Source organism: Kalmanozyma brasiliensis (genome assembly GCF_000497045.1).
Source record: "Kalmanozyma brasiliensis GHG001 unplaced genomic scaffold PSEUBRA_SCAF21, whole genome shotgun sequence".
Classification (NCBI taxonomy): domain Eukaryota; kingdom Fungi; phylum Basidiomycota; class Ustilaginomycetes; order Ustilaginales; genus Kalmanozyma; species Kalmanozyma brasiliensis.
This window is the reverse complement of record NW_015961961.1, coordinates 443,958-470,682: the sequence shown is the minus strand read 5'-3', so window position 1 is coordinate 470,682 and position 26,725 is coordinate 443,958. Positions and strand designations below refer to the sequence as shown.

Here is a 26,725-nt window from a genome sequence, read left to right as displayed (position 1 = left end):
TCATCAAGCTTGCCCTGAAGAGTCGCATATGGGCGAACATGCATCCCAGGGAGGTAAAAGTCGGGCTCGACCTGCGGAACGACTGTCGCGTGGACCTGTGTGCTCTGGCTCCAGAGAAGACCGACGATGAGGATCGACCAGGTCAATAGCTGGAAAGGCTTGAGTGCGAGCATCTTGGGTCTTTGAGAACCGAGTGGACAGCTTGCAGTGCTTAGAAAGCTCAAGGAGATGGTCGTTTGCTGTCCTTGAACAGACGATGCAGCGTCTTTTATGCCCAGGCTGGTATCTGCTTGCTCCATGGCACAAGGATGATGCAGCTATGCGAGCACCCTCCGCTGCCAGATGAACCGGGGTGATGGCGTGCTCATATGCTTGCCTTTCTCACGGTTTAGAAGCCACCTTCATGTTGCAGGTTACAGGGACGACAAGGCTACTACTGTAGGCTCCAACAACCGCGGGCTGATTCATCTGCGACCTCGACGACTAACAGCACGCTGATCCTCCTTCGACGTACACACCACACACGGAACGGACACGGCGACTGCAATGACGAGCTGTAAATTGCTTCCTGAGCATACGAACAAACTCTACAAGAACTTGCCGGTCTTACTCGTGAAACCGAGTCCCTCCCTAGCGCCGTCGTCGCTGCCATCCCTCATGCCCAACCTCCTTCTGGAGTTGTACACCAGACTATCCAAGATGCCCGCTACTGTCAGGATGCCTCCCACGATAGCGCAGGTGCTGGTCAGAAAGTGGGACAGCGACTGCCTGTACTCGGAATGAATCGTCTTGAGGGGCGAGATCTCATAGTTGAAGAAGACGCCTGGCACACCTGCGAAGCCGTGCGAGACGTGGGCGCCGGATCCCTCGGTGGCAAGGCCTGCCATCTCTGCGGCGTTGGCGCCGGGCGAGAGGTCGCGCTCGTAGGTCGTCACCGAGTACTGCTGCGTCTTTTGCGGCTCGCCGCTCAAGGGTCGGAATTCGGTCGAGACGACTTTGACAAAGTATTGGAACATGAACTGGCTCTCCTTGGTTTGCGCCCGGAGTCCCTCGAGAGGGTCCTTGACGCCGAGCTTGGCCTTGACCGCGCGCTCCTTGATGGTTGTGAGGCCGTGAAACTCCTGCTCGGAGCCGAAGCTGAACTCGTGGATGATGTGACCAAAGTCGTGGTGCTCTACGCCGGTGCCGGAGAGGTAGGGGACGAGGTCGTGGACGTGCATGCTGTTGCGCTGGAAGGCCTTGCCGGGCGAAAGGTGGAAGCTGCCGACGACCTTGTTGACGTGCAGCTTGCCCGAGATGCGACAGCCTTCCTGGTTCTGCTCCTTGATCTTGTCGGACCAACCCTCAGCGACGCACTGGTCGACGTGGTCTGGATCGGTGAAGCTCCACCCTTTGCGCACGTATGCCTCCCTCACCTCGTCGCACGTGTTGCAGCATCCGCTCGCCGGCGGTTGGCCGCCATAGCAGTCTCCACAAAAGTCCTCGGCCTTGGTGTTGGCGATGCGCGCCGCCTCACCCTTGAGCGTCTTCTTTCCCGCGGTGACCACCTTGCCGTCGTGGGAGATGCGGGTGCGCTCAATGTCGTGCTGGATGTCGTTGACGTGCTCGCCCGAGATGTCCATCACGTCGAGCGAGAGGAGGTAGCACGGCACGCGAGGGAAGGTGATGTTCATGTTGACGGTGAGCTTCTCGCCTCTCGAGCGGTCGACCTCGAGGGAGGGTTTGAGATGAACGGTACGGTAGTCGACAAATTCGCCGATGGTGAGCACGACGATGAGGAGCGCCGAGATGAGGGTGATGAGCGCGCCGGCGTTGGTGCGGATGCGCACATCGTCCATGGTCTTTGAGAAGGCATCGATGCCCCTGAGCTGGCCGAAGATGCCGTTCTTACCCATGATGACGAGCGGCGAGGTGCTTGGCGTGAAGGTGAAAGGTGTGCTGCGATCGATGAGGATGTCGAGAAGGCAAAGCTGTCTTGTGCAAGGGTCGCCAACTTCTTCCAGCGTGGAATGGGCGCGTGCGGCCTCGTTTCGGCCAAATCTTACAACAACTTAACAGCAAAACGGTTCGACCGTGGACTGGCTCTTCGGCTGACATCAGCGTAGGTCTAACATAGAGTTCATACAGTGCCGACAAGGCGCTCGATGAGCGGCAGCGCTCTATCAAGCAGAATGCAGAGACGCCGATCAAGATGGGCTTGGTGGTCAAGAAGCAAAAGGTCATTGCTGTTCGTGTGGGGTAATAGAACAAGGACACCATCCATGCCTGACGCTTAAGGAAAGCGTGCCTCGCGTCAAATGTGCAGACCCCGAGCGTATGAGCTCAGGCTGCTGCGCCTTTTCACGCGATGCAGCTTGTGTCGAAAGGGTGGTAACTTTGCATCCCCCTCCCAACCCCGCATTGGGTGGTGACTTCTGAAAGAGCCTTTCTCCATGGACCCTGACCGACTTCAACGCGCATTCGGCAACCGGTAGGGCGCATGGAGCGGGTAACGCCTCGCTCGCTCGCTTGCTCGTCTGTCGAGCGCATGGGACACGTCGTTTCCCTCGCACAAGACACTTTGACCCCGCTTCCTTCGTTACCGCTTGCATCTTCCTCAGCACAAGTATATCATCTTCGTGCTTTTCCGCCGACCGCATCGCTCTTTCTTCCCCACCTACGTCGACCTTTCCTCCGATTCTCGCTTTATTTTCAACATGAGTCTCACCGTCAGCTCGATCAACGAGCGTCTTGGCTCGTACTACACTCGGATCACCTCGACGCGAGCTGGTTCGGCTGCTTTGGCCATCCTCGCCTTCTTCTCCATCCGTCGTTTCTTCCAGAGTCGAAAGCGCATCGCTGCACGCAAGGCGTGGGCCAACACGACGCGCGAAGTGGCCGTCATCACCGGCGGTTCGGGTGGGATCGGCATGGAGGTGGTCAAGCAGCTCTCGGCGCGCGGCGTCAAGGTGGCCATTCTCGACATTGTCGAGCCGGACGCAAAGGTGTTGTCCAACAACGTGCGCTTTTACAAGGCCGACATGACTGACTACGAGAGCATCCTGACCGCCTCTCAGGCGGTGGAGAAGGAGTTGGGACCCGTGACGATTCTGGTCAACAACGCCGGTGTCGCCAACCCAGGACCCAGCATCGTCGCTAACGATCCCGTCAAGACCAAGCTCACCATTGAGGTGAATTTGCTCTCCCACTTTTACACGCTCAAGATCTTCCTGCCCCATATGATCCGTACCAATCACGGTCACGTCATGGCCGTCGCCAGTGCTGGTTCGTTCATCATGCCCGCCGGTGGCGCCGACTACGGCGCTACCAAAGCGGGTGTACTTTCGCTCCACGAGACGCTGCAGCAGGAGCTCGAGCTGCTCTACCAGAACCGCACCGGTGTTCTTTGCAGTATCGTTCACCCCTACGTAAGTTTTTCCGTTAGCTCTCTCAAAAATTTGCGATCGCAACACATACTGACCCCTCCTTGACGAAACAGTGGATCAAAACCCCCATGACAGGCGTGATCTTCAACGAAAAGTTCCACAAGAAGATGATCGAGCCTTCGCTCGTGGGTCGCAAGATGACCGAGCAGCTCTTGAGCGGTCAGGGCGGAAGCCTGTACATCCCCGGTTGGATCGGCAACCTGGCCTACATCCGGGTGCTCCCGCACTTTTTGCAGCACAAGATTCGCATCGGTGGTACGCTGGATCTCGAGAAGAACAGGCGTGAGGAGCGCGGCAACCCTCCCATGCCCTAGAATCGCGATACACTTTGCAATTGGGCTCTCTCGATCGCGTGTTGGTGCTGCTTTGTGTCCATCTTTACAGCTCTTGTGCAATTCAAAATGGCTCGTCTTTGGTCGAGGACCCGTTGATACGTTTCCAGTGGGGCCGTTCAAAGGCGATGGTTCTTGTTGCTCGATACCCGACTCGTATGCACCCGAGGCGAACGCCTCATGGTCAGGTTGAGATCTCATATCATCGTTCGCAAGGGCAGTCCTGCGAGATGACGAGTCTTGTCGATGTCAACGCATCCATGCATATCCGCCCATGCAGCGGGGACACTGGCGCGCGCGCAGAATAACACCTCGCGATTCCGTATGAAAGTCCCGGTCCACATCGAGCTTGACTCTCATACTTGATCTCACGCATCAATGCTCGCCACCTCGCCCCAGAGGGCCAGCGGAATCGAGCGTCAGACGATGGTCCCCAAGCTCGTCCTGAAACAGCATATCGGCCCACTTTCGATCTCAAATCCAAAACAGGGTCTCAGGGCTCACGCTTTGAAGCTCCGCATGAGAGGGATCGCGACCCCGTATTGATTTGCGATTGATCGTTCAATCGACATAAAAAGTGAAGCTGTTGAGCATCTTTTGCGCGACGGCCAGAAACTCCTCGGCGGTCTGCCAGGCGCCTGCTACGCCCTTGAGCTCGTTGCCCATGTCCTGCAGCACAAACGGCCAATCCTGAATCGGCTGACCTAGCAGCGTCGCGCCTTCGTCCAACGTGCCGTGCTGCAACCAGCAGTCGTTGCTCGATTCGAACTTGGTTCGTGCCATCTCGTCGATTCTCTCGCCAGGACTGGGTCGGTCCGCGTCGAGATGGAGACACTGGTCCGAGATGAGTTCGACCGATGCCTCTCGCACGTCGGGCGTGCAGGCGCATGCGGGTCGCCGTCGCTGCGCTGGTGTCCTCTCCAGCCGACAGAGGATGACTAGGATGCCAAACGCTTGCCCTAGCCCTTCCAGGATAGTGGGGGTGAGATTCGACAGCCGAGGCATGCTCATAAAGTTGCCAATCACCGCCCCGGCGTGCAACGCCGCCCAGCGCTGAAGACGCGGATTGCGATAGGCGCACGATTCCGCGTCGACACAGCTCTCGCACCGAAGAGGGATCGACGTCTGCATGTTGCGCCGTCCCGCCGTGCTGCCCCTGGCCCCGTTCGACGCTCCGACGCCGTTCAGATCGCCATTCTCCCCGCACGTCGCCAGCAGAGCGTGGATCACGTGCTGACAGTTGAACAGCGCCGAGAGCTGGATGACATGGAACCGAAAATGCAGCATGAACTTGTCGTTGCTAGGTCCAAGGTTGGGCAGTCGCGCACTGCTTCCGTTTGACCCTGCTCTGACACCATTCTCGCCAGAAGAATGCGAAGAGCCATTGCTGTCCCCGTTGGTGGGTCGGCTGAAGCCCGTCGAGGTGGCCACCGGATCGGGCAGGTACGACTGGTGGTACAGCCGCATCCATCTCGAGAGAGCTGCAAACATCATCTCGGCGTCCAGCACGTTTCGCTTGTGATACGTGACGCCGCCTTTGACGCAAAAGATGGATTCCAGCGTCGGCGCAAACGAGGGCTGCGCAGGCGTAAAGTCAGCGGCGTACGAAGTGCCCGTGCGGAAAGGCGGGGTATAGCGAGCGATCCAAAGCAGGTGCAGCCCTTCGAGCAAACTCGAAAGAGCAAAGTGCTCCTTGATGGTGAAACAGAGCATGTTTTCGAATTCGCGGCGGATGTCGGCGTGGGGATGGCTGTCTTTGCCCTTGCCCTCCTCCTCATTGTTGGCGACGGCGGCGGCGGCAGCGGTACGGGATGAGGGCGCATCGATGCCAAAGAGGGCGTCCAAGATGGGTCCGATCTGCTTCTTGCCGGACAGCAGCCCACGTTCGTGGCTTTCGCGCGTCGCTTTGTGCTCGAGCACCAGCTTGGCCCACTCGATCGACGTCTTGGCATCCCACACGTCGTCGGCGCAAGGCACGAGCGCTTGGCAGGCGATGCGTCCCATGCTGCGCATCTGGCTGTAGCTAGCCAGGAACTCGATGTGATGCGATTCGGTGATGCTGTGGCAGATCATGTTGCGGTTCACCTCTTCGGCGTCGGACCACTGCTTCCAGACGCCATGCAGACGCTCTAGCAGCTGCTTTTGCTCGGCAGATAGCTTGTGGGTGGTCTGATCCCTCGCGAGCACTTCAAGCTCGATGAGCGCCATCTGCAGCGTAGGCCCCAGGAGGCGCTGCAACGACTCTTCCCAGGGGCCGATGAGGAACCAAATGCCCTGACGCCAGCCATGCTCTCGGATCAGAGAAGTTCCAGTGTAGGTGCTGTGGATGGCCTTGCGACGGATGCTCTCGTCGCGACAGAGGAACGAATAGAGATGCGTAAAGGCATTCACCGCGGTCGCTTCGCGCATGAGTGCGGGCTGATCGAGGTAGAACACGGCGCCAGCCCAGATGCTGCGAAAGATGAGCTGCCAGAGCTCGGCACCGTACGCCTTGACATCGGCGCGAGGCTGCCATAGCGTACCTAGAGCGAGGAGCGAGATGAAAACGTAGGGACGCTCTGCGGCGAGCCGTCGATGATCGAGCAGCCAGTAGGATGGAAGCAGCGGTAACAAGGCGTGTGTGTGCCGTGTTGCGGCACTGAATAGCGAAGCAGCAGTGAGACGAGGCGGCTTCTTGGGGATCGTGACACCGTGAACGACGAGATCACGCGTGCGAGCGCCAATGTTGGTGGCGGCCTGGTCGCCCACCTTTTCCACAGAGCGGGTCATCTCGTCCGCATCGTCGAGACTGGCGCCCGCTGGCGGATTGCGCGGTGTGTTGGGGGTGGACCTTCCCGAGTTGTAGGCGGAATCGGTAAAGGTGGCAAAGGGCATGAGGTTGGTGAGTGGCTGCGGAAGAGGATGCGAAGTGGTTGCAGATGAGGACGGTGGGTCTTGCAGGTGGTGCTGACGTGGTTGTTGGAGAACCTGGTGCTGTTGATGTTGGGGAAGCAGGGACGAGCCGGGCTGTGGCAGCGGCTGCTGTGAGGTGGGTTGCTGCATCTGTTGACCGGACTGCTGCTGTTGATGCTGATGCTGCTGCTGCTGAGGTTGTATTGAGGGCGCGGATGACATTGGATCCGCAGCAGCAAAGCTGTAGCCATCGTCGCCGGCCATGGCGCTGTTGAAGTCGACGACGGGTGGCATGGGCTCGTGGGGAACGAAGCTCGAGATCGAGTCCATGAGAATGGATTGGAGAATATCGTCAAAGAAGTTTTGGCCTTCGGTGTCGGAATTGGCGCTGGAACCCCAGGAAGGGGAGGGTGCTGTGAGGGAAGCGATGGAGAGAGGAGCGCTCTGACCAGCGGATACGGGTTGTGAGAAGCTCGTAGAAGGCGCAAGGGAGGTAGTTGGGGTGGAGGCGGTGCCATAGTCCTTGTACGAGATGGGCGCACCGTAGAGATTCGGGTAGAATGGCATGGCAGCCGAGGCAGCTTGTGCGGACGGAGCTGCTGCTGAGCTAGCGGGGTCGTACATCTGAGTCTGGCTGTTCTGAGATGGCCATGCAGTACTCTCTGCTGTCTGCGGATGGGTTGGTGTTGCCGATGGCGTTGCATGATCGTTGCGTGCGTACGGATGGTAGAGTGGCGATCTGTAGTAATTGGAACTGGATGAGGCTGCAGGACGCGAGGCTGCATTGGGCGAGAAGGCGCTGGAGCCATAGCTGGCGTTGGTGACGGGAGACGGGTTGGAGTGGGCGTCGTAGGCGTTGAGAGAGCTCGGCTCCGCTTCAGTTCTGGCTGGGCGTGCAATGTGGCTGGAGCTGGCGTCTGCGATCGAGACGTCGAGATCATCCATGTGATCCTCGGCATCGTCGTCGGATTTGACGCCATCTTCGGCTGCGTTGGGTCCAGTGCCAATCTTGACGGCGATGAGATTGGGCTGATCGGGATGGATGCGCTTCTTGTGTCTTTGGAAGCTGTCGATGCGTTTGAAGTCTTGATCGCAGTCGGGGCATTTCCACATGGCCTCGTCCGAGTGGGAGAGGAGATGGCGGCGGAGATGCACGGGTTTGGAGAAGAGGTATTCGCAGCCCGCATGGGGGCACGAGATGGTTTTTGGCATCGTGCGGCGGTGTAAGAGCGTCGAGGGGGGAAAGGATGACAAAAGGATGGGTCTACGCTCGGACCACCATTTCGTTGAGCGTTGCGGAGGACCCTGGCTTGACAGGTCAACAAGCGGCCTGAGGAGTCTGAAAGGGCCGAGATTCTTGTCTGGGTGCCGCCGCGGTGAAGAGGACAAGTTAGGGCGACAAGTAGAAGGAGGAGATGGTGGTAATGTTGGCGGAGGATGGTGGATGGTCAGTTGGCCTCACATGACTGAGTCTGATGGAAAGCCACTTGGCGGGCGGGCTGTCTGGAATGGCCGAGGCAAATACTCAATTTTAGCGGGGAAGCTTGAAAATAATCAAGGTGCAGCCAAAGCACGACTTTTCGTAGCTTGGGAAGAATCGACTCACGTCACTTTCTGCTGGGGTGTAATGGCATACTTTAGATCTGCCCATCTCAACTTGAATATATCCATGCTTCTCAGTCGATGTCATGGATGGCCATGTACGGTACGAGACAGCAGCGCACGATCTATGAGACGAGCCGGCTGAAAAGCTTCATCGTCTACAATTGGCTCTGCTCAAGAGCTGCTCTCCCTCTCCTTCAAGATCGTATGGTAACAAGATATCTCACGATTCAGCATAGTCTATGACCTATAGTCTAGGCACGCTGAACAAGATGAGGCTCACTCCTACTATCAACAACGAACAACAACGGTCTTTGCTGGTCGTGTGGGGTAAACAAAGACATCTTCCATGTTGGGCAGCTGAACGAGAGCGTGCCTCGAGTCGATTGTGCAGACCCTGAAGGAACAAAGTGGGCTTGAACTGCTGCGCCTTTTCACGAAATCGACCTTGGTGGTAACCCACACCCGCGTTGGTGGTGACCCCTGTAAGGCTTCCTCCATGCATGGACCCTGACCGACTCCATATGCGCGTTCAAGACCAAATGGATCCACAACTCAAAACCTTCACACGCTTTCAATACAGATCGATGATGCGACGTCTGATTACCTGGTCGGCCAGCCGATCAGCAAGGCTAGAGCCTCACAAACACGCATGCATCTCAGAGACGTCGTAACGGGCACAGCTGGGACATATCAACGAAGGGGCCGGCTCATCAGCTTGCGCCACTGCAGTTCCGGCGTGTTCGGCAGCGCGTTTCGAGCCAACGAGTCCAGGACGACGTAGTTGAAGTCGCTCTCCAGTCGATTGTATAGATCAGAGCGGTGAACGTTGTCGATGTGGGCAAACGTGTGCAGCTGGATTTTCTGGTCGAGCGATGTCCAGCGTTTGGGCGTGGACAGAATCGCAACGTTGGGCGAGCCAGCGGGCGCGTTCTTCATCAGCAGAGCATGTACCTTGCGACCGTGGGGCGTCTGATCGAGGTAAATAAGCTTGACTTGACCCTCGGTGCTGATCCGGTTGCGAATCGGTTCGACAAGGTCATGAACTTGGTTCTGCGAGATGACCTTCTCCTGGGCGCTCGGAGGCAGCTCCAAGCCGAGGTCCGAAAGACGAGCGTTGAGGCGTCGAGCGTAGTGCTCGGTCTGATAAGGTCCCATCGGGCTAGCCTCCATCTGGTAGGCTGGAGGCGCATAACTCGAAGACAAAGCGCCGTTGACGAGACCTTCGCCAATGCCTCGGCACTCAAGGCAGAGGCACGAAAGCAAGATGACCACAAGGATCAGGGGAAAGCAAGAGAAGCGAGCAGACATGTTGTACGTGTCACTCGAGAGAGAGGAGGATGTAGAGGAGGTGTGGTGGATGGTTCAAAAGCTCAATCGACGACCGTGGAGTCTGTATATATGCCTTTGCAGCCTTTGCTCAAACCTCGCAAGACACGCTTGACCGATGCCGTATCTTCCGCGACCTTGATCATACGAGCGATGCTGCTCTGCTTCACTTTGTCACACGCACGTCAAAGACACGAAATGAGCAGCTTGTCGTTGTCGTAGACAATACGACCCCACGACGACCCTCGTCGCCCAACCACAGACAATTTATGTGGGACCTCACGACAACCCTCGTCGCCCAACGACATACAAGTGTCGATCCGAAGGGACAGACAATACATGTGGGAGGCAAGCGACGATGCAAATAGACAAGCAATGAATGTGGGAGGCAGATTACGATGCAACGGAAGAGACAATCTAAGGGGGAGGCAAGAGACGAAGCAACGGAACATTCAATGTATGTGGGAGGCAAGTGCAATATATGTGGGAGGCAAGTGACGAGGCAACGGAACGGCGCTGGAGCCCACAACCAAACCGGGGTGGTGGGCTCGAATTGGCGTCTCGCAGCTACTTCATCACACGATTCAAAGATTCCCGGAGCTCCCAGGATGAAGTGCAAGTCGAGCCTCGATTGCGCTGTCAATGGCGGATATGCAATCTGTCGTCACCGTCATGATGCTCGTTCGAGTCTTGTGATGCGAGCCGAGGTCTGGCCAAGCTATCCTGTTAGCGATCTCACGGGTGGTTGTGTGACTGGAGTACACACGGCTCGCAGACAACAGCTCGACCTTTGCCAACAAACGACTTCCATTCGTGCAAGAAGCTGTTGCAGAAAGATTGCCGGGACATGGGACATGGAGCAATGAAGAGACGTAGGATAGACTGAGATGATCGCAATCGCTTGCATAGAGCAGCGACTATGGCTGCAGACGCGGTGACCAAGCAGCTTCTTGGTCTAGGCGGTTGCAATGTGAAAGGCAACCTGGCGAACCGGCTCGGGTACGTTGTGAGCAACGTTTTCCAAATCTAGGAACTCGGCCAGATTGTGCGTCTGCAGGTCTCGACTCGAGCGTTTAGGGATGTCTGTGTGCAGCTTAGGAGCTCCCGACACACTCGCGACGCCGAACAGCTCGATCCAGGGAGGACCAATTGCTGGATCGCGCGAGGGAAAGGTACCAAGCAGAGCTACCTTTTGCTCTCCTCTGACTCCTTGATAGTCTCCCAAGCCCCCTCTAGCGTAGTCGCGCCCAGCAAGCGGCATGGCATACACCTTCTTTGGGCCGCTCAAGCCTCGTCGATCGGCAAAGAGCGGGATGAACTTCTTCTTTCGCGGATCGCTCGCCATTTGAGCTCGGACAGCCCCTGCGAACCTCGGCAGCTCCCGAGTCTCAAATTGATAGCGTCCGGCCGCAATGTTGAAGTAGCCGAGCCGACGCAGGGCGGGGGTCACCTCGTCAACGTACATTTGATACTGCGTGTCGGGGATGGGATTCGTAAACAAAGAGTTGTGGAGTCGGTACTGGGGACGGGTAGCCATGCTGGGGCCAGCATCCATGCGACCGGGTGCAGGAGGGGTGCGCGCCCGACTCTTGGACGACTTGCCTCCAGGGACAGGTACCGCCACGGCCCACTCCTCGTAGCCAATGAGGAAGAAAAGGAGGCAGAAGAGGATGATCTTGCTGATGGAGGCGGTCATAGTGAGGTACAGGCTTACAGATGGATGGAATGGAGTTTTGGAGCTGCCGGAATCGACAAGAAGTCTGTCCAGGTCGTCTGCTTATATCCCTTTCGACTGCATGCTGCTCGACGACAGCGTCAGAGGGCTCTACACGCTCAGCTCGGCAGAAAGCGTAGTTGAGAAGGACGGGTTCGGGGGCTCAACAGAGCAAGAAGTGTCACCAAGTGATTCGGGGCGCTAGCTAGGCAATGGTAGGTAGCTAAGAAGCACACAATTTGAGGGCCCAGCAGAGAATAACCTGTCACGAAGTGAATGAGGGGACTGTCTGCGACGTCAACAACAGCGTGCACCGCCCGCTATATCCGTCCGTCACCAGCCAGCGGTCCGGGATTGCCTACAACTAACGGTGAGCGGGGCAAATTGACTCAGATTGCTGCCTTGCAACGCCTTCCTCAGTCACAACAGGCAAACGATTGAAGGTGTATGAATTGGCATTCGCTAGCCTTTGAAACGAAGGGCCTGGGACTTTTGCGAGCCATCGATGAAGTGAGGGAGGAGGGATGGTTTTGAGACTACTGAGACGCGTCACAATGGCGTGATCGTGCCCTTGATGCTGCGACACTGTCCTCGATCGAGTTACATGAGAGAGATGAGAAGATGCGACAGCATAGCAAGGAGTCTAGACCTCACTTGTTACGCAAAATAGAGAGTAGGTCCTGGCTAGACAGATGCTGGCTGTAGGTGTCAGCGATGTTCCTAACGTCCGACAATCCAGTCGCGTCTACAAAGCCGTATACGCTGACTTCTGGCTGCACGTGCAAGCTGCCGCTGTGGAGTGTTAATTCGGTGGACGGAGGAGGATGCCTGACAACAACGAGCGCAAACCGCGTCTGACGGTCAGAGCCGAACAAGTTGCGGTACGCCAGTTCCATAGCGTAGACCTTGTGACCCCTGCCATTGTCCGAGAGAGGAATGAAGTGGTTTCCCGATCGACCTTGATACATTTGATGGCGAACGGCGCTCACGGTCGCTTTTCGCAACCTTTCTCGTCCGAGTACGGGCTGAAGCTTCTCGGGTGGTATGTTAAGAGGAGAAAGACGCTGGGCAAGCTGGTTCTGATAGTTCACGAGTCGAATGCTGGGAATGGTCGGGGTTAGAAGCCTTTTAGGCAGGAGGTCCGGCGCAGATCTGTTTGGGCCAGCATCCACTGGTCCGGCGAAGGCATAGCGCGAGCAGAGCGTCAAAAGAGGGACGAGCGTTGCCATCATAATCATGCTGGAGACTTGTCGCATGCATCGAGATGTACCAAGGGGCATATTGCCGAGCTTGAAGGTTGGAGGGGAGTGTCAGGATGCATCAGCGAGGGCACGGCGAGAACTTATCCGGAAAGAGCATAGTTTCCCGAAACGACTCATGAGCAGCCGCATGTATCGTGCTGTGAAGAAGGGTGGCTCGGAGGGCTGCTGAGATGCTAGCGTGAGGTCGTATCGCACTTCGTTCCGACGGAGTGGGGCTGGCCACCGCTGTCGAGTCCCTCATTCACTCGGACGTTGATCACAATCGCAAGTGGGAGGAGACAACGCTGACGCATGTCACTCAGTTTATAGCACGCTCAAGACCCATCTCATCATCCTTCATATAACATGCACTGGGTCTGGTCAGACCATTGATATGGAAATTGCCATTGCTGACACGCCTTTGTGCTCGGTGTGTGGGCGGCGATGATTGACAAGTGGCGCGGTTGTTGGTGGAGTCGAAGAGGCGAAAATTGCCGAGCTTGGCCAAACGCCGCGGTTGTCAGGTTGCGCGGACGCCGCCTCGGCTATACGGGCCGCAAAACATCCCTCAGAGGTACGGCAACATGGGCGTTAAACCAAGGCAACGCGATGCGCCGGTGCAGACTCTGGGCGTGAGTGACACCAATCAAGCCGTGCAACACGATTTCGGGCGCCTCCTCTCCCGCCGGTCCGCGGAAGAGCGACAGCGACGTAGGCGAGGGATGCGTCACGCTGAAGATGAGGATCTTCTGCTTTCCGCCCGTGCCAGCGTAGCGTCCGAGAGCGGGAGAGGTCGGAAGGTGAGCAAAGTCTTCCAGCGTGAGGGGCATGGCGTAGTGTTGGCGGCGACCTTCGTTGACATCCAGCGAGATGAACTGTCGCGCATCCGGGCCGGCAAGCATCTGCTGACGGATCAAGGGTCGGAGAGACGGCACGATGTCGGACCGATGAGGCGTGACCTCGCTGGCATCATAGCCGAGGAACGCAATTTGCCGAGAAAGTGACCGGACAGCATGATCGTATCCTGGTCCTAGTAGTGGTCGCACCCTTAGGTTGTCAGGCAGAGGCGGGTGACGTCGCTGTAGGACGGGTCTCGGCAGCGACGGGTATGCAACGATGCTTCCAATTTGGAAGAGAAGCAACGAAAGGGAGAGGAAGAAGACAGACGCGATCGACATCGTTTGAGGTCTTTTGTCAAGGGAGTGCTTGTTCTGAAGCTGATGATCATTCCGGCTCATCCAGGATGCGCTTTTATACTCTTCAGACGCAGCGTACTGCACAGCAGAACCGCGCCTTGGTCTGCTGCTCGTCGGCAAGAGCAAAGCTCAGCCTCCTGACCGTTGTCACATCAGGCAGGCACGACGATCGATTGCGCCTCGAAGGTCGACGCGAGCTTGAAGTGGGCCAATGACAATGTCTGCCCACGAAGCCATGCAGTGCAGATTGAGTTCTCAACGCCAAGGCCTTGGCGGCCTTTCGCTATGTCACACTGCGGTGAAGCTCACATGCAAGGCTCCGTCGGAACGCTCAGACAGCCACAGACGCTCGTTGGGTGGGAAAAGCGACGTGTTACTCTGAGAAGGGGCGTTGGTGGATGTCAAGTGAGAACAAGATCTAGATGAACTAGATGAACGCGGTTCATGCCCGCGCTGTCTCGAGAAAAGAGTGCATGAGCTGCCTGACTTGCTCAGGCGGATGATGTAGGTCTGGTGCGTTCCTGATCCGGACAAGGCCGTAGACCTTCATCATCGCCTGCATTCTTGGATACTGTGGGGGACGATAAACGGTCAGCACGACAGCCTTGGTGACTCCGTCTCTACCGGCATAGCGTCCGGCAGTCGCCGGCCATGGGACCGTGGAGACGTCGTCGATGGGCATAGCATACGTCCGCATGCCGTCCATACCAAAGAGCGGCACAAACTGCTTTCTGAACGGATTCTCTTGGACCTGGGCCTGGATGGCTTCTCTGTAGTGGCGTCTGCTGGCGGATGATGCGTCCTTGAAGAACGAGACGATGGCAGAAGGATAGCCGAGCCGGTGCAGCCGGTCAGGCAGGACTTCAGCTGAACGCGTCAGGATTTCGTCCGATCGATCGAACGCGCCTGCACCGTAGAGAGCAGTCTCGTCCGGCTCTGGAGACCCGAGATATTCAGAGCTGTCCGAGGAGCTACTTGAATCGGGGGTGGCGTAGTCGCTGTGCTGCGTCTCTACCGCATTGGACGGGACGATAGCAACATACCGACCCTGGTCCGAGGAGCTGGTGGCTCCGGAGCGAACGAGGCTGGCTTGATAGCAGAGAAGCGACAGCAAGGCGCTGATGAGGAGAACAAGGTGTCGGTGGAGGATGACAGTCATATCTGTTGTTTTGCTGCTCTGAGGTCAGCATACGAGAGATGGTGCTGGTCGCAGCCTGCCGCTGTGCTATATACTTTGCGGGTTCCTTTGAGTCCCTCGGTCACATCGATAGCAGTTACAGCTTCATGAGGCGTGCGAAGCTAAGACCGGCCCCATAAGCTTGCCTCTTCTGATGGTGCGCTCACTATTCTCACGGTACCAAGCCATGTTCTCACGCCACTCGCTCAAAGCCGAGCATGGTGACCGCATCGCAGTCCAAGAATGAGATACACGCGATGGACAAGGTTCGCAAAGATTGGCCAGATGCTATTGCGTCAGGGAAGGTAGGCTTCTTCATCAAGCTGAACGCTTCGTGTTCCCACTTCCAGGACCCTGAGCGTCGGCTGCATGCCTTGCTGATCTCGTGGGGATGCATCATCAGCGGCTTCTGAAAGAAAAAGGCGGGAACAGCTGCGACCACTAAGACGGAAGAAGGACATCACCAGCAGCTTGATGATATGCTCAATAAAGTCGGAGCATGGCGTGAACGTCGTGCAGCATCTGTCGGACGGCCTCGGGAGGCTCATGCAGATCGGGAGCGTTGGTGATCCTGGCCATCCCGTGGATTGTGATGCCTCGCAGAAGAGGTCGCCTGGGATCAGATCGAGCGACACTGAAGATGACTGCCTTGGTTATGCCTCCATTTCCAGCATACTCTCCGACGTTGGGGGGCCACTGCGTTCGAGGAAGCGCTCGAATGGGCATGGCGTAGCGATTGATGCCAATTCCAGTGACGAGCGGTAAGAACTGCTTCCTGCTCTGGTCGCTTCGCATCTGTTCCATGATGGCGGCATCGGCCTTTTTGAGATCCTTGACTTTAAGCTCGTGGACAGTGGCAGTGGCACCACTGTATCGGAGCGTTCCAAGAGTGACAGGAAGAGTTCGAACCGCCTCTTGCAGTTCAGGGCCTCGATCCATCTTGGTGTAGGAAAGCTTCGCAGGGATCTGAGGTATCACAGGATCGTTTGAGCCCCGAAATTGACGTTGGCCCTGCCTGGAAGGGCCTGCCGCGTTGCGACCCGATTGCTGATTGCGACGAGTAGAGCTTCTGCCGCCAGATAGCACGAAGGTTGCCTGGAAGCAGAGGAGAGCGAAGCCGAAGGCAACGAAAAGGCAAAGACGGTGGCGAAGAAAGGGGAGCATTCTGAGGATGCACTTGGGCTTCGCAGATTACTGTTGATGTGTCTCGCACCATCTTGAGCAGTCAGAGCTCTCTTATATGCTTGACGAGGATCCGAGCTATGTATCGCGAAGCTGTCGCGCCCTCACAGTGCCCCTGAAAGGGCGCCCCGTCCAGGCGAAGCAGGTTTGCGATACGTTCGTTGAAGTCGAAGTCCCGGAGTAGGAGCGCAAAAAGTCTAGACTGAACGACACGGGTGTGTCGTCGATTGAGTGTGCAACCTGCATTGCGAGCTTGTTGCGCCCTCTTGGGGTCTTTGAAGGTAATTCGATTCACTTCAAACAGGATGACGACACGTCGGTTGAAGGGGCAGCAGCATCGCACGGGGAAGCAAAGTCTAGACTGTCCAGTCCAACAAGGAGGTATCGCTAAAGGGATGCGCAAGGTGTGATGGACATACTGTCTGATCCTGAGCGAGAGCAACAGCATTCGGCAATCTCTACTGCACCTTTTCCTGTCACACGTCCGCAGATGTCCGACAAGTTGCTATGCAAGTCTGTCGTCGTGCAAGTCAAATGACAGCTGGGTGGAACTCCAACATCGGTTGACATGTCAACGTCAAGGTGGCTGTGACTGTCATGACAACCAAGCAGCCGCATCGTCAAACAGCTTCACTGTACGAAAGTGAGCACCGTCCAATATCGGGGTTGTCGCCCACAAGATCCCAGACTCCTTCCTCTACCACCCCCACCATCGTCTGCTCGACCCTCGAATGCTCGCAACAATGATGATGATAGGACCTCTGTTCATCGCCCTCGTCGCTCTTTCGCAAGCGTTTGGCGTGAGCGGCGCCATCCTACCGGATAACGCGCTCATCTGGTCCGCTGGCACCCCGCACATCGAAATGCCCGCCAATATCATGGCGTGGATTGAACACGGATATGCGCAGCAAGTAAATGGTGAGACCGGTCTGAACCAAATACCGCCCTATATTGCTCCATGGCGCTCACACTCTGACTAGATGGAGAGCCGTCCATGGGTCTGGCCACGGACGGCATTGCAGCGTTTCACAGGTACGCCCTGAGGATGGGGCGCTTCGGTGAGTTTTCGTCGTCGCACAGGATGCTCACATCGCAGTCCCAGATCTGACAACCGAGTTGTACACACCTCGACGGGGCTGTCAGGCACAAGGAGGAACCTCTACGGGGTCGAGTTCAATCACTTCTACGCGAGCTGGGAGGAGGGCATGAGGAGGCAGGACGAGCAGCGCGTGCGAGACGGCGCAGCACGAATGGCAAGACACGAACAGCTGCAGGCGGTGCGTGCCGCACAAGAACCTTCTCGTCGTGCCTCCACTGTGCGTTTGGTCCGTTTCTTGCCCTCACCATTCTTCTGAACCGACCGCTTCAGTGCGATCGCGACCACCCTCTGCAATTCATGACAGTTGACTTGAACAGACAACGAGCAGGACGAAATGCAACTGCACACGATCTCGTCTCTGGCTTGCGACTGGGAGCAACGTTCTCTTCTGCCCGTGTCGCATCGAGTGATGACATTGCATTCGGAGTGGATACATAGCGCCAACGTAGCTCAAGCGCTCAATCGTTCGGAGATGGTTTTGGTGACAAAGTGCTTGCCCTCTGGCGCAACGTCAGGGTTGACAGCGAGCGCTTGTGCGGCATCCTGGACTGCCTTGACCGAGATCGACGCACCCTTGCTGTCGACGGGAACGCCAGCTGCCTTGAGCACCGACTGCGTCTGGAATCGGTCGTACGAGCCTCCGATCTGTTCATCCTGCAAGGCGATCCTAGCCGCTTTGAGCTCTGCTGCCAGCGACTTATCATCCGAAGCCTTCACATCCGTCGATCGTGGAAGCACGACTCGGTTCTGTGACAAAAAGCCAGCGGCGACTCCGGTTGGGTGGTGCATCGGACCGAGGATGTTTCGTGCTCCAGGTCGAAGGTGGAGCTTGAGCGCGCTGTTGGCGGTTTTGATGCCGGGCAGATTGAGCTTGTCGTTGGCCGACTTGACGGGCGCTGCAGCAGCTTTGCCCTTGCCCTTGCCTCCGGATGCTGATGCGGAAGGTGCTGCGGCTGCGAGGCTGGGAACGAAGATCGATGAAGGACGGGGCGCAGATGCGAGCGAGCGTTCAAAACCGGGTTTGGAGAAGAGCGGGTTGTTCCAGTCGGTCTTTGGCAGCGGTGCAGGCATCTTCCTGGAACCCTGAGTGAGACTCTTGACGTTGGATCCGCGACCGGCTCGGCTCTCGTTGGAGGAGGAGGCGGCGTCGAAGACCGATGGCAGTCGTTTGCCGCGTCGCTCACCGCCACCGTTTCGGATGTTGTTCTGACTGCCTTCCCTTCGCGGAGGTCGATCCCGGTTGCGCTGGCCGCTTTGAGAGGAGCGCTGCTGCGATGGGTTGGTTGTTCGTGGGCGAGGTGCTGCTGATGCTGGTGCGGGTGCAGAAGACGATGCGGCCTCGGAGAGCGCGCGAGCACTGGACGCGAAACCTCGCGCGAGAGGTCGCGTGCTTGCGAGGGGCCTGATCATGACTGCACTGAAGTTGGTATGGTCGAAGTTGATGGTGGTAGGACTCGAGGATGCTCGACAAGATCAGCCAAGATTTTCCCTTTCTTCCAACATGCACGTGATTTGGACATTTTAGTAGCATTGTTAGGTCTAGTCCGTCTCAAGTGGAGATCGATGTGAAATGCTTCCTCATCCTCAACCTCATCCTCAACCTCATCCTTATCCTCATCCTCATCCTCATCCTCTCACTCTTGCCCGACAACTGCTGCGCTGAGAAAGCAAAGCTGATGCGAAGGCTCACCTTCACTCAATTCCGTAGACTCAACATCATGGCGGCAGCAACACCAACAAGAACAACGGCAAGGCGTGCTTCGAGTCGCACTGCCGCCGTCGCAGACACTCAGCAAACTGCTCCATCTACCTCGACATCAGCTCCATCATCACCAGCCAAATCGTCATCGAAACGGAAAGCTGCCTCGTCAGCTACATCGAATAATGTAGTCAGTGAAGCATCACAGGACAACGCCACCACGGCCGAGACCTCAGAAGCCGCTCCTGCCAAGAAGTCGCGCAAGAAAGCCGTCCCAGACTCCGACTCGCCGAGCGCGCCCAAGTCGGACGATACCACGGCGGATCCCAGCTTACCCACTAATACAGAGATGCCGGCTTCTCTCTCCTACTCTCGTCCCTCAGCAGAAGGAGCGATTCGCATCACATCGTGGAACATCACCAGTCTCAAGTCGAGTGAGCCAAAGGGCATGATGCGCTACCTCGAGGCAGAAGATGCGGACATCGTGGTGCTTTCAGAGACCAAAGTCAACGATGTGCCCATGCACCCTGCTCTCACCAAGCTCTACAAGCATCAGTACTGGGGCATCGGCAAGCAGAAGGGATATGCCGGCCTTGCCATTCTCTCCAAGATCAAGCCTGTCAAAGCCGTCTACGGGCTGCCCGGCCTCAAGGATCAGGACACAAAAGGTCGCATCGTCACGCTCGAGTTCGAGAACAGCTTCCTCGTGGGGACGTATGCCGTCAATGCGGGCGAGGGTCTCAAGGTATGTTGAACTGCGACTTTCTCTTCTTTTCCTCTCCCCTTCCCTTCCAATTGGGCCGCCCAATCTCAAAAGATCTCTTCCGCTACTCCTCAGGTGGAGATCCCTGGAGCGGCCCGTATAGCAACCCTCTGCTTGCAGAGCTCTCTTCATAATCTCTTCGGGTGCTTGTCCCGTCTTTGACCCGACTATGTTCACCTCGAAGGGCCTGATAAGACAGCCACATGTCCTCTCCGTGTCGAGCTTGTTCTCGTGCAGATCGCAAGAGCGCATACTGACCATCCCCAACATTGTTTGACTTCGGCTGCAAAGACCATGGCGACCAAGCAAGCCTGGAACGCCGCCTTTGCTACCTATCTTGCCGAGCTCGACGCGCAAAAGCCTGTCATCTGGTGCGGCGATATCAACGTGGTCCAGGACGAACGCGATTTGGCAGCTGCCTCCAAGAAGTGGAACAAGAGCCCCGGCTATACAGCCATAGAGTGCGACGCCCACCGCGAGCTGCTCCAAGGCAAGGCGACGCCTGCGTCAAAGCCGCTCGTCGATGTATGGAGGCAGCAGCATCCGGATGCCATCGGCCATTACACGTTCTACGGATGGCGCGGCTTCTGCAGGTCAAAGGGCATCGGCTGGAGACTCGATTCGTTCATCCTCTCGGAACGCATCGCCAGCAAAGCACTCGCCTGCGAAATCAGGCACGAGTGTTACGGTGCCAGTGATCACGTTCCGATCTACTGCGACGTTCAAGGGCCGCTGTAGGCATCGGGCTCAATCGAATCATTTCGAATATGTCAGCATCACCGACGACGAATGAGGGCAAAGTGCATTGCCGTAATGCGGTGCCACTGGCTCGCATCGGAGTCACTTGACCCCGGAGCGGGCGGACAGCACCTGCTCGTGCTCAGGTCGAGTTGCCGCCGCTGAACACGCACGTTCCCGCAGAGCTTCCGGCGGAGCCATGAAATAGAGACCCTTGTTCGACGACGACGCTCCTTCTCCGAATCGGCTAAGGTCAAGCGAGCGATGAAATCCCGACCAGCGAAACAGAAGCCCTTGAGGAGCGAGACAGCTTAATCAGATGACTGCTGCAGGGCGACGATCCACGATCAACGAGCAAGCTAAGCGAGATGCCCGACGCTGCTGTCCCCTCTGCCCTTTGCCTTCGCGACCCCGCACATAAGGCGACCCTCGGAGTCGTCGTAGGAAATCCGTCGCCGAATTATTCTTCGGTCTCCGAGCAACCGAGTCGTCGGCTCGGTGTGAAGCGGCGGCGAAAACGTTTTTCCTTTCAAACTCCGCCACGGGCAACAATAGTGGGATCGACAAAGCATCAAACGTACACCTTGCCACGAGAACGCTACAGGATGGCTCGACACAGCCAAAACACGCGCGTAAGAGAGGCTTCCGTGCATCCGTTCCTAGTCTGTGCTTCCGTTGGTACTATTCTTCCGCTCAAAGCTCGTCCTTGGCCTGGGGTACCGTCGGCGATCCTCGTCCCCGGGGATCCGGCGGCATCAACAACACTCTCTGCAGCCGACCGCTGTGCGTCCTCTTCTCTCAACTCACTCCGACCTGTTTCGCGCCCGTGCCGCATCGAGATGGAACCGTCCTTCCCGCCCTGCGTCGAATGTACCTCATGTGACCCTGTCTGAGATCCAAAACGCAAGTAGCATCAAAGTACGTACAGCGAACCGACATCCACGGCCAACGAGCCAACTGAACAGCATATAAGGCGTCTGGATTCGCCCTCGACTTTCCCCCTCTTATCCTCATCGACCCACCCTTCCACAAGACGCTTCGCCATCCACAAGAATGCCTTTCAAGTCTACCCTCGCTGCTTCGGCCGCTGCTGCCGCCGCCGCCATCGCGCTGATCCCAGCTGTTGCCGCTGCTCCCTCTGCCCTGTCGCCCAGGCGTGCCAACTGCAAGATCCTCGGCAAGGGTGCCCTCGGCTTCAACTCGACGAGCATCCCTATCTACAGCAATGCTCCACCCGCCTACTACCTCACCATCGACGCAAACAACGACAACCAGATTGCCGTGTCCAAGACGCCCACGTACGAGAATCAGACCATGTTTGAGTTCATCCAGTGCCAGTACACTCCTGATCAGTACCCTGAGGGTAAGGGAGCCATCTCCACCTACCAGGGTCACATCCGTGGGCCCGACGGTCAGTGTGTTAGTGTCCAACACATCAAGAGTCCCAACTCGTATGTCAAGATGGAGCCGTGTGATTTCAGCGGTGATGCCGCGCACGGTGGTGTCAAGGCTGCTCAGCACTTCCAGTTCCAGCTGGATACGTTTACCTACTTCTACTCGGCCGTGTTCTTGGGCAAGAAGGCGGGACCTCAGGAGCACGAGACGTTTGGAGCGGGTGGACACTCGCACTGGAGCCTGCAGACCGAGTATCAGTCGCGTCCCAACGACAAGTGGCTGTTCAACAGTTTCCAGCCGAGCAACGCGCAGACGGGCGATCGGGCGCACCAGCTGATCGGTCAGCTGGGTGATCAGTACAAGCCTACCACCAAGCCGGCCCCGACATCTCCCGCTTGCAAGCTGGTCAAGAGCGGCAACATGGAGCTGGTCAACACCAAGACGGGTGCCACCCAGAGCGTCACCACCGACTTCCCTTCGAATTTCCCCTATGCCAAATCGCCCCTCATCAACGCCAACGGCAACCCGACGTTCAACTTCTACCAGTGCAGCTCGGACTACATGGGATACACCTCGACCGATGGCGACTACTATGGTCACTTTCAGTCCGCGGCATACAACGGTACCGCCTGCTTCAGCCGTCAAATCCCGACCGACAACGGCAATGTCAACAACTACATCCTGGAGAGCACCTACCAGTGCTTGACCGGCGACGGCAAGGCTCAGCTGCCCAACTTCTTCCGCCTCAAGAAGGATGCCCGTGGCTACGAGGTGCACTACCTCGGTTCCACCAAGAGCGAGAACAAGCCAGAGTTCGGTTGGACCCTCGCCGCCGGTAACGGAAGCCAGCCTGTCATCGTCAACCCCAGCGGCATGACCGACTACCAGTTGCTCTTCACCCCCAACTAGGCGAGACACTCTCGAGCTCCTATACCCCTCAAACCCTTTCGTCTTCCACTGTACATAGTCTTGCCATAACGAGCCCCGATTCTCATCCGCTGGTTTGGGCGTGTGTCATTGAAATCTTCTTGCTCGTGAGGTGCAGCCCGCTTGTCGAAACATTTTTTGTGACCGCATTTTTCGTGCTGTCTGTTCCTGCTTCAAACAAGCAGGATGTGAGTTGGCAATCAACTCACCTACTACTCAGTCCGGCACGTTGGCGTAGGTTGCAACCTGCTGTAGATTGCCATGTCTGAAGTGCTGTCCATATGGGGCTGAATCGTCCCTTGAGGCGTACGAGGCTCGCATATGCATCGAGGTTCCAAGCCCAAGCGTGTCTCAGGTCCGGCTGGCTGTGAACTCGCCGGCACTGGACCCACAGACGACGACGATGATGATGAAGAAAGGGTAAAGTTCGGATTGAGTGACTACGGGAATGGATACGAGGAGGATGAGGGCGAGATGAGATCCTCGACGATGCTAAACAGGAAGGTGTGGTCCTACCAGCAAAGGGAGGTGATCAACGACTGGCGTTATGGGAAGCTACTCATCGCATTGTCTCGCCAATCACCTCTAAGCCTGTTGAGCAGTGGCGTCGGTCGTGGCCTGATCAGCCACATTGGTAGTGCCAGCTTCGGTGTTGTACGCCAATCCACCGTTGGACTTTGCGGCGGCCTCTGGGCTGGTCTTGCCGGTGTACACATCGGCGCACAGAGTAAGATCGGCATTGAATCGTGCGCCCAACTGCTTTGCGGCGCCCATCTCCTCCATTGGCGCCAACCTGACCAGTTGCTCGCTAAAGGTTTTCACCTGGCTCTGCAGCTCCAGCACCGTGTTCGTGGCCATCTTGAGTCCACCCATCTCGGTGACCTTGGGGTAGTAAGCGATCATCTTGTTGACCACCGCCTTGGCCTTGGTCTCCGTCTTGCCCAGGGTGGTGAGCATCAACTTGGCATCGGCATCCGTAGGTTTCTCGGTGAGTTGCGAGATGCACGTGGAGCCAGCGCGGATGTCGGCAATGAGATGGTTTGACGCTTGGTGCGCAGCAAAGGCGGTGAACGCGTTCGGACTGGGCGCCTGCAGGTGTTGGTACAGGTTGACGATCGAGGCATCGATCGTGATGATGTCTCGCTTGACATCGACGATCGTAGAGGCCGAGGCCATCGTGGCCAGCACGATGACGAGGAGCGAGGTAGAGATGGTGGCGGTGAACTGCATCTTGAGGTTGAAAGATTGGGCTGTCAAAGCTGAGATGGATTGGAGAGCGAGGAGGCTGTGTTTGTAAGTGAGGCTTGAGGATGATTTGGTGAGGAAAGGTCTTCTCTATTCCCAAATGGCCGCTCTCTTATAGCTTTGAGTTGGTAGCATCGTTCGCGAACATTGCTGTCTGCAACAGGCAAGAGGAGGCTTGGTCAACAGACTGTGGACTCAGAGCGTCTGCTACAGCCAATTTCCCTCTACAGGACGACCCTCAAAGCCGCAGCGAAGATCGCCTCGCCTGCACAAATGAGAATAGACGTGGCGAGGATCGGATCGCTCCCATCTGAAGCAGCTAGAGTGCAACCTTGCCCCTCGAGACGCCCTCTGACCTCGACAGTCAGAGCATCTTTGAGCAAACGCTTCGTGTTCAGGACTTCTGCGACAGGTAAGCTCCGCCTGAACGGAGTGACGCTCATTGCGCATGAGCCTCCCGCCAAGAAATCATAGCCTGCATGCTAGATCCCGAGCATGGATCTTCGAAATGTGATTGTGATTCGGACGTCGGCGCAACGAACGCAAGGGGAGCGGGCAACAGCGAAGGGCGCGTGCGAGGGGAAGCGACGAAGGAGCGAGTGCAAGACGAGTGAAAGAGACGCAGATTCCTGTTGTACGGCCCCTTTCGCTGCATATTCATCCAATCGTTCTGATCCCTTGGCTGACAGGAGACGCAGCATCAATCTGCTTCGGTCTCGCACGTTCCTCTCCGATGAGATTATGGACGCACTAGATTGGCACGACCCTGGCGGAGGCGACGTTCATGATCTCGATCTGCCATTGGCCCCCGCCGGCGAGGGTCCTTCACGACTCTCTGGGCATTTCATATGGTGGTCTATTCGATATATCTACGCCTCGATCCAGTCCTCGGGAAGCTTGCAGATAGCCACACCGCGCTCCTCATACGCACCCGCAACATACAGCAGTTTGCGCTTAATATCCACCGCCAACCCTGTCGGTACGGTGGGCAAGAATCCACGTTTTCGCTCCTCCTCCTCACTTCTACTCTCGCTCTCGGCCTTGGTCTCCTGCGGACTCTTGAACACATTAAACGTATGAAACTCTTTACGCAGGAAGACGCCTTTTTGCTTCTTGAGTTTGAGCTTGTCCGACTCCCAAGGGTGGGCGACGACGCTACCAAAGTGACGGAAGACGTAGGTGGTCTGATCGATCCTACCCGCTGGTCTTGGGGGTCGATCTGAACTGGACAACGTCCCGCTCGAGACAGGAAGTCCCAAGCGTCTCCTCCGTTCATCGCGCTGGAAGGCGAGCCAGTCTTCGACCGCACGAGTGGACGGGTTGCCAGCAGTCCACGTTCGTCCATGCGGATCCACCACCATCGCCCTCACCGGCATCTCGTGCTCGGCCGCAAAGAACTGCACGAACGAAGGCGTATACGTCTTGTAAATGCGCAGCAGGTTGTTCGGCTGCCCATCGGAGGTGGTGGATTTGTGGAGGACGTTGTGATCCCGAATACCACCTGCGATACCTCGGACCCAATGCTGCTCCCACTCTTGCACCTTGGCCGAATCCGCCCCGAGCGAAGGGATGTAGAGCGCGGTAGCGGACGAGTTGGCGCCAGCGGCCTTGCCTCCTCCGTTCCAAGTCTGGAGGAGCGGTGGGAACCCTTCCCATTGCTCCGGGTCGGTACCGTCGAGTCGAACGGACAGCGTCTTGTTGATCGACGAATGGTGGAGGAAGACCTTTCGCGTGGTTGGGTCGCTGCTGAGCGAGTAGTGCGAAGACAAAAGCGAGGCGACGGGCTGCCAGACGGCTGAGAAGAGCGAAGATCGCCCTTTGGCCACAGATGAACCGCTTCGATCGGGGAGGGAGGTGACGAAGAAGCTGGGGATGCGGATAGAACGCAACGCCTTGCCCGCAACATCGTCATCATGGAATCCGGCCAGGTGGTCGGGATTGTCCCGGACATGCTGCGGCTCTGGGTAGTCGCGGTCGAAGGGCTGCGAGTACTGCTCTTCGAAGACGGCGATGCGGAAAGGGTCCACTTTGAAGGGTGTATCCATATCGACGTGGGTGCCGGTGAGTGCCTCGCCCTCGACGCGCTTGAGCCAGCGCAGCGTCGCATGGTCCTTGCGACCGATCTTGTCGAGATCGTGGACAAAGATGTCGACCACACCGGGGCGATCGGCGTAGGGCTTGTTGGCGACAATGACCAGGTTCGCAGGCGGCGGCGGTCGAGGCTCGACCCCCTCATCCACCTCTTCGACAAAGTAAGGGTGCGATGCAGTGACTGCGATGCCGAGCGGGTGAAAGGTGGAGCGCAAATCGGCGGGTGGCTGGATGGGATACTCGGGGGGCGGGAGCGAGATGTAGAGCTTGCGAGCGAGACCGCGTTTGTGTGTGTCCCAGGCCCAGATAGCGGGCGTGCCGTACTCCGAGGCGAGCTTGTCGCTGCCGTCCTCGTAGATGCCTGCGCGAGCATCCCAGGTCAGCCTGGTGGGGTCGCAGCTGAGATACGCCATACCGGAGCGTTGATCCAGAACGACATCCTCGCAGAACTGAGGCTCGACAGACGCAGCTGGCTCGTGTGGCAACCGTGTTGAGATGGGATAGCAATTTTCGATGTTGAGCAGATGGTTCGAAGAGAGAGCCGCCTTGTCGAGGGTGTCACCGTGAAGCTTGAGGTGGTTCTTGTAAGGAAAGTAGGTGGTGACGGAGAGCAGACCGGCTGCTATCGACGAGACGAGCAGAGGGACGAGCATGTTGGGCGATCGTTGCCGTCTGTGT

The 26,725-nt window shown here is 57.3% G+C and overlaps 12 protein-coding genes across 12 annotated transcripts; 3 read left to right on the top strand and 9 right to left on the bottom strand.

Moving 5' to 3' along the window:
• Positions 1–587: 587 nt before the first annotated feature.
• Positions 588–1,895, bottom strand: PSEUBRA_003428 (Endoplasmic reticulum vesicle transporter, C-terminal; the record flags this gene model as incomplete). Its single annotated transcript, XM_016436510.1, has 1 exon — positions 588–1,895. The coding sequence occupies one exon, from the start codon at positions 1,893–1,895 to the stop codon at positions 588–590; it is 1,308 nt and encodes a 435-aa protein (XP_016292241.1).
• An 801-nt stretch (positions 1,896–2,696) lies between these two features.
• Positions 2,697–3,739, top strand: PSEUBRA_003427 (Short-chain dehydrogenase/reductase SDR; the record flags this gene model as incomplete). The annotated part of the gene is made up of 2 exons (XM_016436554.1): positions 2,697–3,407; positions 3,479–3,739. The coding sequence occupies 2 exons, from the start codon at positions 2,697–2,699 to the stop codon at positions 3,737–3,739; spliced, it is 972 nt and encodes a 323-aa protein (XP_016292240.1).
• A 579-nt stretch (positions 3,740–4,318) lies between these two features.
• On the bottom strand, positions 4,319–7,861 carry PSEUBRA_003426 (Zinc finger, C2H2; the record flags this gene model as incomplete). Its single annotated transcript, XM_016436504.1, has 1 exon — positions 4,319–7,861. One exon carries the CDS (start codon positions 7,859–7,861, stop codon positions 4,319–4,321), a length of 3,543 nt encoding a protein of 1,180 aa, XP_016292239.1.
• A 1,083-nt stretch (positions 7,862–8,944) lies between these two features.
• On the bottom strand, positions 8,945–9,562 carry PSEUBRA_003425 (uncharacterized protein; the record flags this gene model as incomplete). Its single annotated transcript, XM_016436525.1, has 1 exon — positions 8,945–9,562. The coding sequence occupies one exon, from the start codon at positions 9,560–9,562 to the stop codon at positions 8,945–8,947; it is 618 nt and encodes a 205-aa protein (XP_016292238.1).
• Positions 9,563–10,535: 973 nt separating this feature from the next.
• PSEUBRA_003424 (uncharacterized protein) lies at positions 10,536–11,276 on the bottom strand (the record flags this gene model as incomplete). The annotated part of the gene is made up of 1 exon (XM_016436533.1): positions 10,536–11,276. One exon carries the CDS (start codon positions 11,274–11,276, stop codon positions 10,536–10,538), a length of 741 nt encoding a protein of 246 aa, XP_016292237.1.
• Positions 11,277–13,080: 1,804 nt separating this feature from the next.
• PSEUBRA_003423 (uncharacterized protein) lies at positions 13,081–14,890 on the bottom strand (the record flags this gene model as incomplete). The annotated part of the gene is made up of 2 exons (XM_059465042.1): positions 13,081–13,437; positions 14,321–14,890. The coding sequence occupies 2 exons, from the start codon at positions 14,888–14,890 to the stop codon at positions 13,081–13,083; spliced, it is 927 nt and encodes a 308-aa protein (XP_059321401.1).
• A 501-nt stretch (positions 14,891–15,391) lies between these two features.
• Positions 15,392–15,847, bottom strand: PSEUBRA_003422 (uncharacterized protein; the record flags this gene model as incomplete). Its single annotated transcript, XM_059465041.1, has 1 exon — positions 15,392–15,847. One exon carries the CDS (start codon positions 15,845–15,847, stop codon positions 15,392–15,394), a length of 456 nt encoding a protein of 151 aa, XP_059321400.1.
• Positions 15,848–17,639: 1,792 nt separating this feature from the next.
• On the bottom strand, positions 17,640–18,599 carry PSEUBRA_003421 (uncharacterized protein; the record flags this gene model as incomplete). The annotated part of the gene is made up of 1 exon (XM_016436519.1): positions 17,640–18,599. One exon carries the CDS (start codon positions 18,597–18,599, stop codon positions 17,640–17,642), a length of 960 nt encoding a protein of 319 aa, XP_016292236.1.
• Positions 18,600–18,907: 308 nt separating this feature from the next.
• Positions 18,908–20,389, top strand: PSEUBRA_003420 (Endonuclease/exonuclease/phosphatase; the record flags this gene model as incomplete). Its single annotated transcript, XM_016436559.1, has 2 exons — positions 18,908–19,633; positions 19,943–20,389. The coding sequence occupies 2 exons, from the start codon at positions 18,908–18,910 to the stop codon at positions 20,387–20,389; spliced, it is 1,173 nt and encodes a 390-aa protein (XP_016292235.1).
• Positions 20,390–21,442: 1,053 nt separating this feature from the next.
• On the top strand, positions 21,443–22,693 carry PSEUBRA_003419 (uncharacterized protein; the record flags this gene model as incomplete). Its single annotated transcript, XM_016436546.1, has 1 exon — positions 21,443–22,693. The coding sequence occupies one exon, from the start codon at positions 21,443–21,445 to the stop codon at positions 22,691–22,693; it is 1,251 nt and encodes a 416-aa protein (XP_016292234.1).
• A 603-nt stretch (positions 22,694–23,296) lies between these two features.
• On the bottom strand, positions 23,297–23,941 carry PSEUBRA_003418 (Cell wall galactomannoprotein; the record flags this gene model as incomplete). Its single annotated transcript, XM_016436529.1, has 1 exon — positions 23,297–23,941. The coding sequence occupies one exon, from the start codon at positions 23,939–23,941 to the stop codon at positions 23,297–23,299; it is 645 nt and encodes a 214-aa protein (XP_016292233.1).
• An 884-nt stretch (positions 23,942–24,825) lies between these two features.
• PSEUBRA_003417 (uncharacterized protein) lies at positions 24,826–26,700 on the bottom strand (the record flags this gene model as incomplete). Its single annotated transcript, XM_016436508.1, has 1 exon — positions 24,826–26,700. The coding sequence occupies one exon, from the start codon at positions 26,698–26,700 to the stop codon at positions 24,826–24,828; it is 1,875 nt and encodes a 624-aa protein (XP_016292232.1).
• Between the last annotated feature and the right edge of the window lie 25 nt (positions 26,701–26,725).